The sequence below is a fragment of the Podarcis muralis genome, chromosome 7 (genome assembly GCF_964188315.1).
Source record: "Podarcis muralis chromosome 7, rPodMur119.hap1.1, whole genome shotgun sequence".
Taxonomy (NCBI): Eukaryota; Metazoa; Chordata; class Lepidosauria; order Squamata; family Lacertidae; genus Podarcis; species Podarcis muralis.
In genome coordinates, this window is record NC_135661.1 from 85,924,376 (window position 1) to 85,938,947 (window position 14,572).

The 14,572-nt window shown below is 47.7% G+C and overlaps 1 protein-coding gene across 1 annotated transcript in view; it reads right to left on the bottom strand.

Moving 5' to 3' along the window:
* Positions 1 to 14,572, bottom strand: part of LOC144328514 (uncharacterized) — a 36,799-nt gene that overhangs the window by 2,311 nt on the left and 19,916 nt on the right. Inside the window, exons 6-12 of the mRNA XM_077932317.1 lie at positions 12,350 to 12,496; positions 9,871 to 9,948; positions 7,443 to 7,539; positions 6,213 to 6,301; positions 4,394 to 4,532; positions 2,581 to 2,686; positions 1,353 to 1,497 (exon numbers count right to left, since the gene is read on the bottom strand). Of these exons, the coding sequence (XP_077788443.1) occupies positions 1,353 to 1,497; positions 2,581 to 2,686; positions 4,394 to 4,532; positions 6,213 to 6,301; positions 7,443 to 7,539; positions 9,871 to 9,948; positions 12,350 to 12,496 (801 nt within the window). The remainder of the gene's footprint in view (positions 1 to 1,352; positions 1,498 to 2,580; positions 2,687 to 4,393; positions 4,533 to 6,212; positions 6,302 to 7,442; positions 7,540 to 9,870; positions 9,949 to 12,349; positions 12,497 to 14,572) is intronic.

Here is a 14,572-nt window from a genome sequence, read left to right on the forward strand (position 1 = left end):
TCCCAAAACATCTGGAGGGCCGAGTTTGCCTATGCCTGAGCTAGTCCAACCCCCTACAATGCAGGAATCTCGGCTAAAGCATCCATGACAGATGTCCATCCAACCTCTGCTAAGAAACCTCCAAGGAAGGAGGTTGTTTGCAGTTGTTTTCGAAGGACAAAAGGCACTGGTTGGGCTTCAGCAACCTTGGCCAACCTGGCGCCCCTCTAGGTGTTTTGGACTACAATTCCGTGCCGGGCTGGTGCTGATGGGAGTTGTAGTCTGAAAGCTGGAGAGCACCTGGTTGGCAAAGGCTGGGAGTTGTCAATGGCCCAGCTGAGGTGGCCTCAACGCCACTGCCATCACCACCCAAGGCCACCTGAGGACCATATTGCCCCAACACACACACAAGGCTTATAGCTGTCTTGGTGGTTTTCTGTTGCCTGTCTAGTAAGGACAGATTAGGGTTGGGGTTCCCGTGGTAGAACCATCAACCCCTCTTCCCTGGAACTCTGGGAATTGTAGTTCTGTGTAGCCATCTTCAAATATCTCAAGGGTTGCCACATCGACGAGGGAACAAGCTTGTTTCCTCCTACTCTGGAGGGGTAGGACTCGGACCAATGGCTTCTGACTAAACATCAGGAAGAACTTTCCAACAGTAAGAGCGATAATAATAATAATAATAATAATAATAATATATTATTTATACCCCGCCCCTCTGGCTGGGTTTCCCCAGCCACTCTGGGCGGCTTCCAACAAAGTATTAAAATACAGTGGCCTGTTAAACATTAAAAGCTTCCCTAAAGAGGGCTGCCTTCAGATGTGTTCTAAAAGTCTGGTAGTTGTTTTTCTCTTTGACATCTGGTGGGAGGGCATTCCACAGGGCGGGTGCCACCACCGAGAAGGCCCTCTGCCAGGTTCCCTGTAGCTTCGCTTCTTGCAGTGAGGGAACAGCCAGAAGGCCCTCTTGTAAGGGTGACTCTGTGCCTTTCCTAGATCGGGAGAAATGGGCATTCACCTGCGATACTTGCTGAACCTCTCCTTTGCCCCGTTAAGTATTGGAGAAGTGAGGTTACAGGGAGCCAGGCAGAGGGCCTTCTCGGTAGTGGCGCCCGTCCTGTGGAACACCCTCCCTTCAGATGTGAAGGAAATAAGCAGCTGTCTTATCTTTAAAAGACATCTGAAGGCAGCCCTGTTTAGGGAAGTTTTTAATATGTAATGCTGCATTGTTTTTAACACTCGATTGGAAGCCGCCCAGAGTGGCTTGGGAAACTCAGCCAGATGGGCAGGGTATAAATAATAAATTATTATTATTATTATTATTATTAGATGTGCAGAAAAAATCCACAGGCCAAGGATTAGCAAGACCCGACCTAGCTCACTTTCTCTGAGCTTGTGTGAATGCAGCCAGGGCCATCTCTGCTGGGATGTTGGGACTTCCAAGGCCTCGGTCGCCATCTTTTTCGTCAGAAGCCCACTGTTTGGTTGTGCTGCTTTGGCGGAAGCAGGAAGCGGTTGCTAGGAGAGAAAACAAAAGATCCAATCAGAGGCTTGGGTGGGGAAACTTCCCCAGGGCTACATTCCCCTGCAGGCAACCTTTCGGGGGCCACATGCCAGAGGCAGGAAGGTCCAGAGGCGAAAGTGGGTGAAACAACTACAGTCGTACCTAGGAAGTCTGAAATATACTCGGGAGTCGAGAGTGGATTTCATGCTCTTTATTCAGCTCATAGTGGTGAGGAGGAATGAAAGCTCCCCCAAAATATCTGCTTTATATACATTATTTACACAATGGGCTGCACGTGATTGGCTAATTCCAGGATTCTCCTGTAGACCAATCAGGTTGTGGCTTCACTTGCACCTGGAGCTGGATTGGGTGGCTCCTGCGGATGAATCAGACGGCTGCATTCTGGGTCCTATTGTTCTAGGACCAATCAGACTGCTGCATTTTGGATCCTATTCAACTCAGTACATAACAAAGTTGAACAGAATCCGTTCCGAAAGTCCGTTCGAATTCCAAAACGTTCGAAAACCAAAGCATGGCTTCTGATTGGCTGCAGGAACTTTGGAAAGAAGCTGTCCAAAATGACACTCACATACAGTGGTACCTCGGGTTAAGTACTTAATTCGTTCTGGAGGTCCGTTCTTAACCTGAAACTGTTCTTAACCTGAAGCACCACTTTAGCTAATGGGGCCTCCTGCTGCCGCCGGGCCGCCGGAGCACGATTTCTATTCTCATCTTGAAGCAAAGTTCTTACCCTGAGTTACTATTTCTGGGTTAGAGGAGTCTGTAACCTGAAGCGTATGTAACCTGAAGCATATGTAACCCGAGATACCACTGCATTTCATTTTTCTGGTGCCCTGCAGATGTTGTTGGACAACAACACCCATTGGTCCTAACCGATAACTAGATTGTTTTGCATTCCAAAACATCTGGAGAGCAGCAGATCAGGGAAAGCTCCGCAAGAACAACCAGTTTTCACAAACAAATTGCTAGCCATTCGCTGCCACTGCTGGCTGGAACGAGAAGCACGAAAGCACAGAAACAGGAGGATAGATGGGCCCTGGAGAATGTGAAGGTCTCTAGCTCTCCAGAGGACTCACCTGATCTTTGCTGTTGCGGGAGAAGATGCGCAAGGACTTGCGCCCTGTGTCCTTCCGCTCAAAAGGCGCTGGCGAGCGGCAGGGGGGAGTCAGAGCGGAAGGCTTCCTGAAAGGGAAGGGGAGAGAGCGACGCAGTCACAACGCTTTGGTCACATGTACATCGAAAGCACGTGACTTCACCCAAAGAATCGTGGGAAGTGTAGTTCTGGGAAGTGTAGCTCTGCGAGGGGATACTCTACAGTTCCCAGGATTCTTTGGGGAAAGCCATACGCTTTCAATGCGGTCCCAGCCGCCTCTCAAAGTTGGCACGTGGCCCCACAGATGAAGGGAAAATGTGAACAGGCAGGATTGAACTCCTCTTGCATCAGTTGATATGCTGGGAGTTCAAATCCTGCTTTCTGCAGGGGTCAGATGCGTCACCCTGTTCCCTGCAGGGAACCTGCTTGGGCACACAAACTAAGCAGGATACCTGAAGGAGCGTCTGCACCTCCATCGTTCTGCCCGGATGCTAAGGTCCAGCGCCGAGGGCCTTCTGGCGGTTCCCTCACTGCGAGAAGCAAAGCTACAGGGAACCAGGCAGAGGGCCTTCTCGGTGGTGGCACCCGCCCTGTGGAATGCCCTCCCACCAGATGTCAAAGAGAAGAACAACTACCAGACTTTTAGAAGACATCTGAAGGCAGCCCTGTTCAGGGAAGTTTTTAATGTGTGATATCTTAGGGTATTTTTGGTGTATTTGTACTGTATTTGTGGAAGCCGCCCAGAGTGGCTGGGGAAACCCAGCCAGATGGGCGGGGTACAAATAATAAACTATTATTATTATTATTATTATTATTATTATTATTATTATTATGCACAGGACATCAGACATGGATGAGGCAAGTAATAATAATAATAATAATAATAATAATAATAATAATAATAATAATAATAATAATATCTTTATTGTCATTGCCCCCTCTCGGGGACAACGAAATTACTTGGCTGCTCCATCCACCCAGGTAGGGCACTCCACACAAAATCAAAACAACTATAAAAACACTAATTAAAACAATACAGTATAATACAGCAAGGAAAGAAAGATTAGATGACTTTCAAAGTCCAGGCTTCCCATTCAGGGCCAAGATTGCTCTGGAGAAGAAGCTGTTCTTAAGACGGCTCGTTCTTGTCTTCATCATACTTCAAGTAGGTGTAGTCTAGGGCAGGGGTCAGCAAACTTTTTCAGCAGGGGGCCAGTCCACTGTCCCTCAGACCTTGTGGGGGCCGGACTATATTTTTTTTTTGGGGGGGGGGGAATGAACGAATTCCTGCGCCCCACAAATAACCCAGAGATTATAAAAGCACACATTCTACTCATGTAAAAACACACTGATTCCCGGACTGTCTGTGGGCCAGATCGAGAAGGCGATTGGGCCAGATCCGGCCCCCGGGCCTTAGTTTGCCTACCCATGGTCTAGGGGAAATGGCCCCCTGGGTAAAATGAGGAGGTCTGGTGGGGCACATTTAGCCTGTGGGTCAGGGTTCCCACGCGCCCACGAACCCTCCTATCTGAAGCTGATATTTATTGGTCCACTTCTCTACCTTGCTCTTCCAAAGAGAACCCAGGACAACTAGCAAAACATTACAAAAATACAACAGACTAGAAGAATAGCAAAACATGGAGTGGGAAAATTCTCAACTCCCGCTCTCAGGGCTTGCGGGGAGGGAAACTTCCTCATCTTTGAATATGACAAAGTCTTCCTATCATCAACATCACCCCCACTATAGCTCCTTCCTCCCTCCCGCCCTCCATGGAAAGACCCACTTGCAACCCCACCTTTGGGGGCGTTTTCTGCCGCTGCTCCTTCTCCTCTGAGTTTTCACTGTTGGGGTCCATGGGTCTCCGGGGAGGCGCCCTAGATCGGAGAACGGACTGGAAGGTCCTCTGGGAGAAACGGGAGCAGGGCTTGTAGGATCTGCGTAGGGAGAACACAAGTTTATTTCGTTCCGTTTATGGGTTGCTTCCCATGAACACTGTTCTGGGCAACTCAAGAGGTTGATTAAGCGTGTTAGGTCCCCAAAGTTGAGGGCAGCAGTCTTCGTGACCGTTTGGGCGCCATTTTGAATCAAGATGGCGGAGCAAAACATCACTTTGGAGTGACTTTGTGTGTTTTTTTGGGATGAGGTGGGTCCAAACTTATGCATAAGGTCCATATATGTGAAAGTGTCTATTCCACCTGTCTGTTCATAGAGTCCAACAATCCACACGAAAGGTTGTTGCAGTTCCACAGAATCCTTTCACAGAGTCTAAGACAAGGATTTCTGGAATATTAGCCTTGTTCCGCCGTCTTGGGCTTCATCAGTAGTATAAACTCACATATGATATCACAGGACAGTGGATCTTATAGCATGGTAGTAGCTATGGACCTTACGCATAAACTGATTAGAGAATGAACTGATCCACCGGGTCTTCTGCTTTTTCCGTTGAACTTTATGAGCTACTTCTGTTGAAATCTACAATTCAATACAATGAATAGTATACATTATTTTTTCAAACGTACAGCCGGTTACGTCTTGTGTGTTTATTGAATTCCTTTGGACCACAGCAGTGTCATCTGGGCACCCCAGGACCTCAATACACACTGCCCAGTTTTGCGCCCCAGGGAAGTCACTTCAGTGATGCTAACACAGCAGTTTGAGTTCACCCCTGGAGGTGCACTCCATTGCCTCTCGAGACAGATGGATGACAACTTGACAAAGGAAGACAGGCGAGACAACAGAGCTTCAGCTTCTTAAACGCAAGCCTATTCCCTTCCTTCTTAAAACAAACACTGATGTAACAATTTAATGTAAGCGCTGATTCAGAAATCTGTAGCTGATCCATCGTCGCCAGCTTTTTAAACAATTAATCCACAGATTAGGTCTGCATGCAGCCAGCTGTGGCATAGCAGTGAATTTTGAAGCTCGGAAGCTGAAACACCAGGAATCAAAAAATGCAGGCAGCTGTGACAGCATCTTAAAAAGCAGAGTCATCACCTTGCCAACAAAGGTCCGTATAGTTAAAGCCATGGTTTTCCCAGTAGTGATATATGGAAGTGAGAGCTGGACCATAAAGAAGGCTGATCGCCAAAGAATGGATGCTTTTGAATTATGGTGCTGGAGGAGACTCTTAAGAGTCCCATGGGCAGCAAGAAGATCAAACCTCTCCATTCTTAAGGAAATCAGCCCTGAGTGCTCACTGGAAGGACAGATCCTGAAGCTGAGGCTCCAAGACTTTGGCCACCTCATGAGAAGAGAAGACACCCTGGAAAAGACCCTGATGTTGGGAAAGATGGAGGGCACAAGGAGAAGGGGACGACAGAGGATGAGATGGTTGGACAGTGTTCTCGAAGCTACCAGCATGAGTTTGACCAAACTGTGGGAGGCAGTGGAAGACAGGAATGCCTGGCGTGCTTTGGTCCAGGGGGTCACGAAGAGTCGGACGCGACTAAACGACTAAACAACAACACCGTACCAGCTGTAGTAAAAACACACAGCACCGACTACCAGTTTACATTTGCATAGAGCCACAGAATTTCAGGTAACTGAGCTCTGCTGTGAAATGCATGCAACAAGCACCTCTTTAAGCAAGGTGTGTTTTTTGGGGGGGTCATTACCTTGCGAGGGACCCACATCCACTGGTCGATCAAACAGGGGCACAGCATCCCCAAAGAGATCCGTGTTTGCTGGATCCAAGGATGACCTCCTGGCAGTGGGGAACAGGAGAAAAGGATGGGATGAGCAATTTCTCAGGTTTCCAAATTTAATTTAATATATTTATAAACCGCTTTCCAAGAGGCAGGGGAAACTCTCCGCCTGGCAAGCAAGGGGGCGGTAGAAATGAGGAGGGAGAGGGGCAGCGGTGGGGGAAACCTGCTGGCCCTTCCATTTGACCAGCCCCACACCTGCCGTACACAATACACCTGAGGCAGCTGATCACCAGAACCGGCACAGAAACGGGCTCTGAGCTATGAAAAAGAGGTTGCCTGATGTAACAGGAACAGTGAGGATACAGACCCACTGAAGGAATGGGTTTCCAAAATCTAAAATCTGACTGTGCAGGCAGTCTGAAACAGGCCCCAGAATCCTCATTTTTCCTTCTCCAAGGCTGCATTAGCTAAAAACCATTAACTTGAGCTCTCTCCTTTATCAGTCCATGACGCCTAATGAATGGCCTTGCCAGTTCCATAGCGGAGCAGGGATGACACATCTGGGTCTTATCTTACATCCTGACCACAATGACACACAGACCTTGTCAGCCTCCCGGGAACAGTGCCAGGAGTACTCAGAGTTGGTGACCTTCTTACCCCAAGATAAGGAATACAGGAACAGGAACACCCTTTTATGGTTAAGAGTACCGGAGCAGGAACATCTGTGATGTCAACTTACGTGTATAAGCTTACGTGGCTGGATTCCTGGGGAAGGGGGGAGAGGGTGCCTGGAGGATATATATACTGCATGGAATCTCTCATTTCTTTGGACTTGCTGTGGACTGACCACGCAAGTGCCTTCTGCTATCCATTTGACCACGCAGACCCCACCAGTCGGTAGAGTCTAATAAGGCTACACCACCAAGGGAGGGGGTCTTTCCCAATAAGTCCCTGCAACCTTTTGAGCTGGCCCTGGGTCCCAATCCAAATGGGCTGTGCTCCAAGGGAGGATGGAGGGCACACCCTACCCAGGCTAGACAAGCCCAGCTGGTTTCAGAGGTTACGGGAATCCCAATACGGGGAAAGACTTTCGCTGTGGGTGCAGATGTTTCAATCCTGGCATCTCCAGGTGATCTCCAGGAGAACCCTGCCTGAAGCACCTGGGTCCTGCTTTGCGTAAGGCAGTTTCCTACGTACCTCTTCTTGGCTGAAAGTTCAGCAGCCCCGGCCACATCATCAGAGGCCTTCCTCTTGGAGTTGAAAGATGCTTTCAGAGTCCTGTGACCTGGGGAGCCTGTGGGTTAAGGGAGAATCTTTTCAAGAGGACAAGCATCTGGACAATTCGGTTTATTTCTGTTGTCCAAAATGGGGACACGGAAGACACACACAGGTGTGTGCGCGTGTGCAACTAGCCTTCTTTACAAGCCACGAAAAGTAATCTCAAGGCTACCAAATGCTCTGCAAGTCAAGTGAGAATCAATCGGCAGCTGATTCAAAATCGGTATCAACAAAGTTATTTATCCAGCGCCACAGTAGCCTCCCCAAATCTCTCATGAGACCCACCCAGATCTAACAAGAATCTAAATCAGCTTTTCTCAAACTTGGGTCGCCCAGATGTTGTTAGACTACAAATCCCATCATCTCAGGCCACCGATCCTGTTAGCTAAGGAAGATGGGAGTTGTGAATGAATGGATTTTATTATTTCGGTCACAGACCAACTCCAGCCCACATACAATATCAAGGAAGTCCTAAAACACGATAGAGTTTTGAATTTGCAATTAGGTACAGTGGTGCCCCGCAAGACGAATGCCTCGCAAGACGAAAAACTCGCTAGACGAAAGGCTTGAGAAAGGCTGATCTAAATCTTCCCAGGGGGTGAGAAAGCAAATGCAGCTGCTGGTTAAAAAGAAATGCTCTACTCCAGAAGCAGCTGCCTTCTTCACAGTCACCCAAGAAAACTTCAAGAATAATTCTTTTGCCAACTGGTTGCCCACAACCAGAAACAGACTCGAAAGTTCTCTCCCTCAGCTGAGCGCTCTGAAAATTTATTCCTTCAATTTGTTTTTTTTTAAAATGATATTTATTATAAGTTTAACAGTTACAGAAAAAAGAAAAGACAATAAAAAATCACAATACTTCAAAAATAAAAAACACAATAAAAAACAATACCACAAAACAATAAGAAAAACAAAAACATTTAAAAACAAAAACATTTAAAAACACATCCAGTATTTCCATATCTTTGTCTTTCATTTACTTGTTTCATCAACCTCCTCACACCTCCCTTTTTTGTATTCTAATTCAATTAGCTATTTCAGCAAATCCTTTCCATCTTTCTCGGTTTCTGTTCTATAATTTCTCTTAACACAATTTGACCTTAAATTTTACACTTTGACCCATTAACAATCCATTTTTACTTAATTCTTTATAACCTTTCTGCTAAAACCATGTAACTTCATTCCAGCATCCTTCTAGCATTCATTAATTTTACAATGTTTCTGTAAATATACTTTGAATTTTTTCCAATCTTCTTCCACCAACTCTTCTCCCTGGTCTCGGATTCTGCCAGTCATTTCCGCCAGCTCCATGTAGTCCATCAGCTTCATCTGCCATTCTTCCTGGGTGGGTAGATCTTGTGTCTTCCAGTGCTTTGTGATGAGTACTCTTGCTGCTGTTGTAGCGTACATAAAAAAGGTTCTATCCTTCTTTGACACCAATTGGCCGACCATGCCCAGGAGAAAGGCCTCTGGTTTCTTCAGGAAGGTATATTTAAATACCTTCAATTTGGCTCGTGTCCATCTCCCCAATCCTAAACCCCCATTACAGATAGGGAATAAATTGATTCAGTTCTCATTTAAAGGCGAATTGACTTAATTTGCACTTTCTGAAGGACTGTTTTCCCTCAGGCGGGGCTAAGAACTGACCTATTGCAGGCCGGATCGTCCTCCTGCCACCGAATTGGCCAATGGTGACAGGAATTTAGGGGGCTTTCCCCTGGGCATGTTGCCCAGTAGCTGTGCTTGGCATCATGCCCAGGGCAAGGATAAATGCCTGGCCTGCAGAGCCTTTCGAACTCTTGCTCGCCGCGCCGGTTCTGAAACACTTCGAAATTTGCACTTCTCCGAATTTTGCGCTACAGTTTCCCATGGAGTAACACGTACAAAAACCAGTACTAAAGTGTCTGTATAAAAATGTCCAGATGAGCAAAAATAAAACACACGTGAGTGCGTTATTTCAGGGGAAATGTGTCTATTAGAAGATATCGAATCCTGGTGAATTTTCACGAGGACTTCAGAAAATTGCAAACTGGTTAGGAAGGCTATTGATGGCTAGGAGCTACAATGGCTTCTTTTCTGCCTCCACAACTGAGAGGAATAAATGCTTCTGAAGTTGCTGGAAACCGCAGGCGGGGAAAGGGCTACTGTGCTTGGGTCGAGTTTGCTGGCTTTCCACAAACATCTGGTTGGCCACTGTGAGAACAGCATGCTGGACTAAATGGATCTTTGGCCTGATCTGCAGCAGCCTCTTCTTGCGTTCTTAAGTTGGAAATGTGGAGAACTGCGCTCAAGATTAGAAGAAGGGGAAAACCCCAAGAAACTGAAATTCAAGAGGATGTCCACTCACCCTCGCGAATCTCCTGGGAAGGGGCAGCGCAAAGAGCTCGGCCGGTCTTGAACTTGTTCAGGGCTTCAGTGACGATGTCTGAAGGGAAGAAAGAGAGGAAGAGAAGAGTTAAGAGTATATATATATATATATATATATATATATATATATATATATATAAAATTTTTATTCATTTTTCTTTTTCATTCATTACATACATCGAATATGAGAAGCTTTTCTTATTGTCCTCTTTAAAGATATCCTTTAATTTATAATGCAGCCAGCTTTGAAGATGTTCTTTTATCTTGTCATATTTAACTTTCCCTCTTGTTCAACCAGCAATTCTCTATATGTTGGCCACTCTCCTCCCCCCCCCCCCCAATGTTTTAAGTGATAGTGCTTCAATAGGTGATAGCCACCAGGATGTTTTTGGTTCTAATAAATCTTTATATTTCCCCCATATTTTAAACAATGATCTTCTTATTGTTTGGCTGTGGAATCCTTTATGTACTTTTGCTTTTCCATACCAGTGGTAGGCCTGCCATCCAAACCTATTGTCATGTCCTTCCAAGTCTGTTATTTCCTCCCTTTCTAGCTTGATCCAATCTCGGATCCAAATTAGGGGTGCGGCTTCATAATACAATTTTAAGTCTGGAAGTGAGAATCCGCCTCTTTCTTTCACATCTCTTAAAATTTTATTTTTTATCCTTGGCTTTTCCCCATTCCAGACAAATCTTGATATTTCTCTCTGCCATCCCCTGTTATTCCTGGAACAGTTTGGAAGAGAAATAACATCCTTGGGGAGAGTTAAGATTTTAAAAGTTTGAGAGAAAGAGAAACAGGGCTGAAACGTCGCAGGGACATTTCAGGAAACCGGGACAAGGTGGTGAGGTGGAACACCGTAGCAGAAAGAAGCCTGGGCAAAGGAGGCCCAGAAATTGAATTCAGGCCTAGACATCGAGAAAGCCTGGCTTGCTTATGGAAGCGGTCTAGTTTTTTTTAGCAGGATACAATTTTGATTGCGGTAATCATCTTGATAATCAAAAGCTGCTTGTTTGTTTGTTTGTTTGTTTGTTTTAAAAATCCAACAACTGTTCAGATTTGTTGATTTGGTACCCTCTGAAAAAAAGAAAAAGGAAGCTCAGTCTCCATCACGGTCACCTTATACAGTGGTACCTTGGGTTAAGAACTTACCGTATTTTTCGCTCTATAGGGTGCACCAGACCATAGGGCGCACCTAGTTTTTTGGGGGGGAAATAAAGAAAAAAATTATTTAACCCCCCCCAGCCCCAAAGAGCAAAGAAGCCAAGATAGACAGCCGGATCCATCCCGCTCGCTGTCTTGGCTTCCTTTTTAGCTGCGGGGCTGGGGCGGGGGAAGCCCGAGCTTCCCCCGACCCCAGCCCCCAGAACAGGTCTGGGAGCGGCGGCGAGGTTGCGCACAACCTCGCCTTCGCTCCCGGAGCTTGCGGATAGCTGCCCAAAGCCCGGGGTGCAGAGCGCTGCGCTCCCCGGGCTTCGGGCTGCAGGCTGCTATCCGCAACCCTTCAGAGCCCGGCAGGCACTCCCGCCGCACTCCGAAGGCTTGGGGATAGCTTCCTGAAGCCTGGAGAGTGAGAGGGGTCGGTGCGCACCGACCCCTCTCGCTCTCCAGGCTTCAGCGAAAGCCTGCATTTGCTCCATAGGACGCACACACATTTTCCCTTCATTTTTGGAGTGGAAAAAGTGTGTCCTATAGAGTGAAAATACAGTAATTCATTCTGGAGGTCCGTTCTTAACCTGAAACTGTTCTTAACCTGAGGTACCACTTTAGCTAATGGGGCTTTCTGCGGCCACCATGCTGCCACCGCATGATTTCTGTTCTCGTCCTGAAGCAAAGTTCTTAACCCAAGGTACTATTTCTGGGTTAGCGGAGTCTGTAACCTGAAGCGTCTGTAACCCAAGGTACCACTGTAAAGACTTTCCCCTGCCTCTTGAAAGAATTCTTCAAAAGCAAAGTCACTACCCTCACAACAAGGGCAGAGAACCTTTTAATCTCAAGAACGTATTCATTTCAGGATAACCTTTCAGGGGCCACATGCTACTGGTGGGCAGGACGAGAGCTGATGATGATGATGATTAATTTTATGTCCCACTATTCCTCCCAAAGGACTCAAAACAAGTGACAGAACAATAAAAACATCTTATAAACAATTCCAACACAGGTGAAGTTCTGATAAAAGGTGTGTCATGGGCAAGGGTCCCTTGGCGGACATAGCGTTTCAAGTGCAGTGGGCAGACTCTGTTAAATGTGCAGCATAGTCAGGCTGTGGAGGGAGCCTACTGGCTAGTGCCTGTGACATCACCCAACAGAATTCTGAACTAAAAGAAGAAACCATGGAGAATGCTTAATGCTTTGAAAGCAGGTAAGTCTGCATTTCACCAACCAGAGAGAAATTTGGAAGCGCCCCTGATTCCAAACGATCGTCCAAGAATATCTGGGTTTGGTCTTGCATACTCACTGCCCATGCTCCGTTGCCGCCTCCTCCTCCTCCTCCCTTCGACGTGCTTTTCTCCAGCGTCTTCTGGGCCTGGTGGGGACAGTCTCTTGGTTTCTGCATCTGAGCAGGCGGCTTGGACTTTTTCCAGGAGAAGCTCTGGAATTGTGCCTGGACACAAGGGGAGATGGAGAGGGAAAATCAAGAGGGAATAATAATAATACATTTTTATTTATACCCCGCCCTCCCCAGCCAAGACCGGGCTCAGGGCGGCTAACAACCAATAATAAAAACAAGTTGCTTAAAATACAATTTAAAAGATTAAGATACAACATTAAAACAATTAGGGAGCAATCTCTTCATAGGAGGAGAAAGGAAAAAGAAAGAGGGGGAGGGAATCAAACTGATTCTGAGCCAAAGGCCAGGCGGAACAACTCTGTCTTACAGGCCCTGCAGAAAGAAATCAGATCTTGCAGGGCCCTGGTCTCATGAGACAGAGCATTCCACCAGGCCAGGCCAGTGTTGAGAAGGCCCTGGCTCTGGTTGAGGCTAATTTGACTTCCTTAGGGCCCGGGACCTCTAGGGTGTTGCTATTTATGGACCTTAAGGTCCTCCAAGGAACATACCAGGAGAGGCGGTCCCATAGGTACGAGGATCCTAGACCATGCCTTCATGCGGGGGCTTTAAAGGTCAAAACCAGCACCTTAAATCTGACCCTGTACTCCACCGGGAGCCAATGCAGCTGGAAAAGCACTGGGTGAATATGCTCCCATGGCAGAGACCCCGTGAGGAGCCTCGCTGCAGCATTCTGCACCTGCTGGAGTTTCTGGGACAGCTTCAAGGGCAGCCCCGCCTAGAGCGAATTACAGTAGTCAAGCCTGGAGGTGACCGTCGCATGGATCACTGTGGCCAGGGCGGGGCGGGAAAGGTAAGGGACCAACTGCTTGATGCAGCGAAGGTGGAAAAATGTCGCCTTAGCTGTTGCTGTAACCTGCGCCTCCATGGAAAGGGAGGCGTCAAGGATTACACCCAAACTCTTAACGGAAGGCAATGGCACTAATTGGGCCCCCGCAAGAGAAGGGAGTTGGTCCCTCATCCCCATACCATCCCGACCCAGCCAGAGGACCTCTGTCTTTGAAGGATTTAGTTTCAATCGGCTCCCACGAAACCATCCAGCCACAGCTTCCAAACATCTGGTCAGTGTGTCGAATCGAATCCGGAAGTTACCAGAGAATGGAGTACTGTGGGCCAAGCCATCTCTATCTGTGGGATGGAACATAAGCAGTCAAATACAACATTTCCTGTTTGCCCAGAGTGACGTTGGTCCAGCCAGGAGGACTTCCTGTCACACCTGGTCTGAAGCGTCCTCCCCGTGTGTGACCAGGTAGATGGGCGTGACCCTAGCAGACCCCATAAACTAAGGGACAAGTCACGCAGTCATCCCACCCCCTTCTCTCACTTCTTCTTCGTGTTATACCATCTTGATGTTTTTGCTGTCTGCTGGGTCTCAGCCAGCAGCACATGGGCTCAATTCCCATAAGGGATAAACCCACACTCTTTTCTGTAACTACAAGCTAAAGCCTGCCTTCAGGATCACACAGCGGACTGAATGTGAGTAAACTTCTTATTACTTTTAAGAGAAAGCTATTGTGTTTTTGTTCTTTTTAAGAGAGAACAAAGGGGATTTACCAGGAACTGATCCAATCTGGACAAGCCAGACTGGATTGCTTATGTGATGGCCTGGGATTCAGACTCGGAGGCTGAACTTGAGGAATCCCAGTCTGCACAGGAGTCCCTGCCTCCAGAACCAGCTGAGCCGGGGCTGGGGCATGAGCCTGAAGGGTCCTCACCTGTGCTGGATCCTCAGGTGCAGGCACCAGCTGAGTCTGCTCTGGCCCCTGAGGTGATGGAGGACCCATTGCCTTCAGGTCCTCCACTCTCAGCCCCGTCAGAGGAAGCTGAGGTTGCCTCTGGGTCCGGTAACCCTCCAGCCTCTCCAGAGCTGCAGAGGCTCAGGGCAGAGAGGCGGAGGGAACTAAGTTCCCGCAGGAGGAGTGCTCGCCTCCAGGCCAGGAGAGGCGAGTCACCAGAGGATCGGGGCCGCCCTATGCCTCGGGGCAGATAAAAGCCAGTCAGCCCCAGTCCCAAGTTGCGGGAGCAACATTGTTGGTAGTCTGTTCTTGCCTGAACCCTGTCCTGCTCTTCTGCCAGAGTTCCTGACATCACCCGACTCCCTGCCTTGGACCC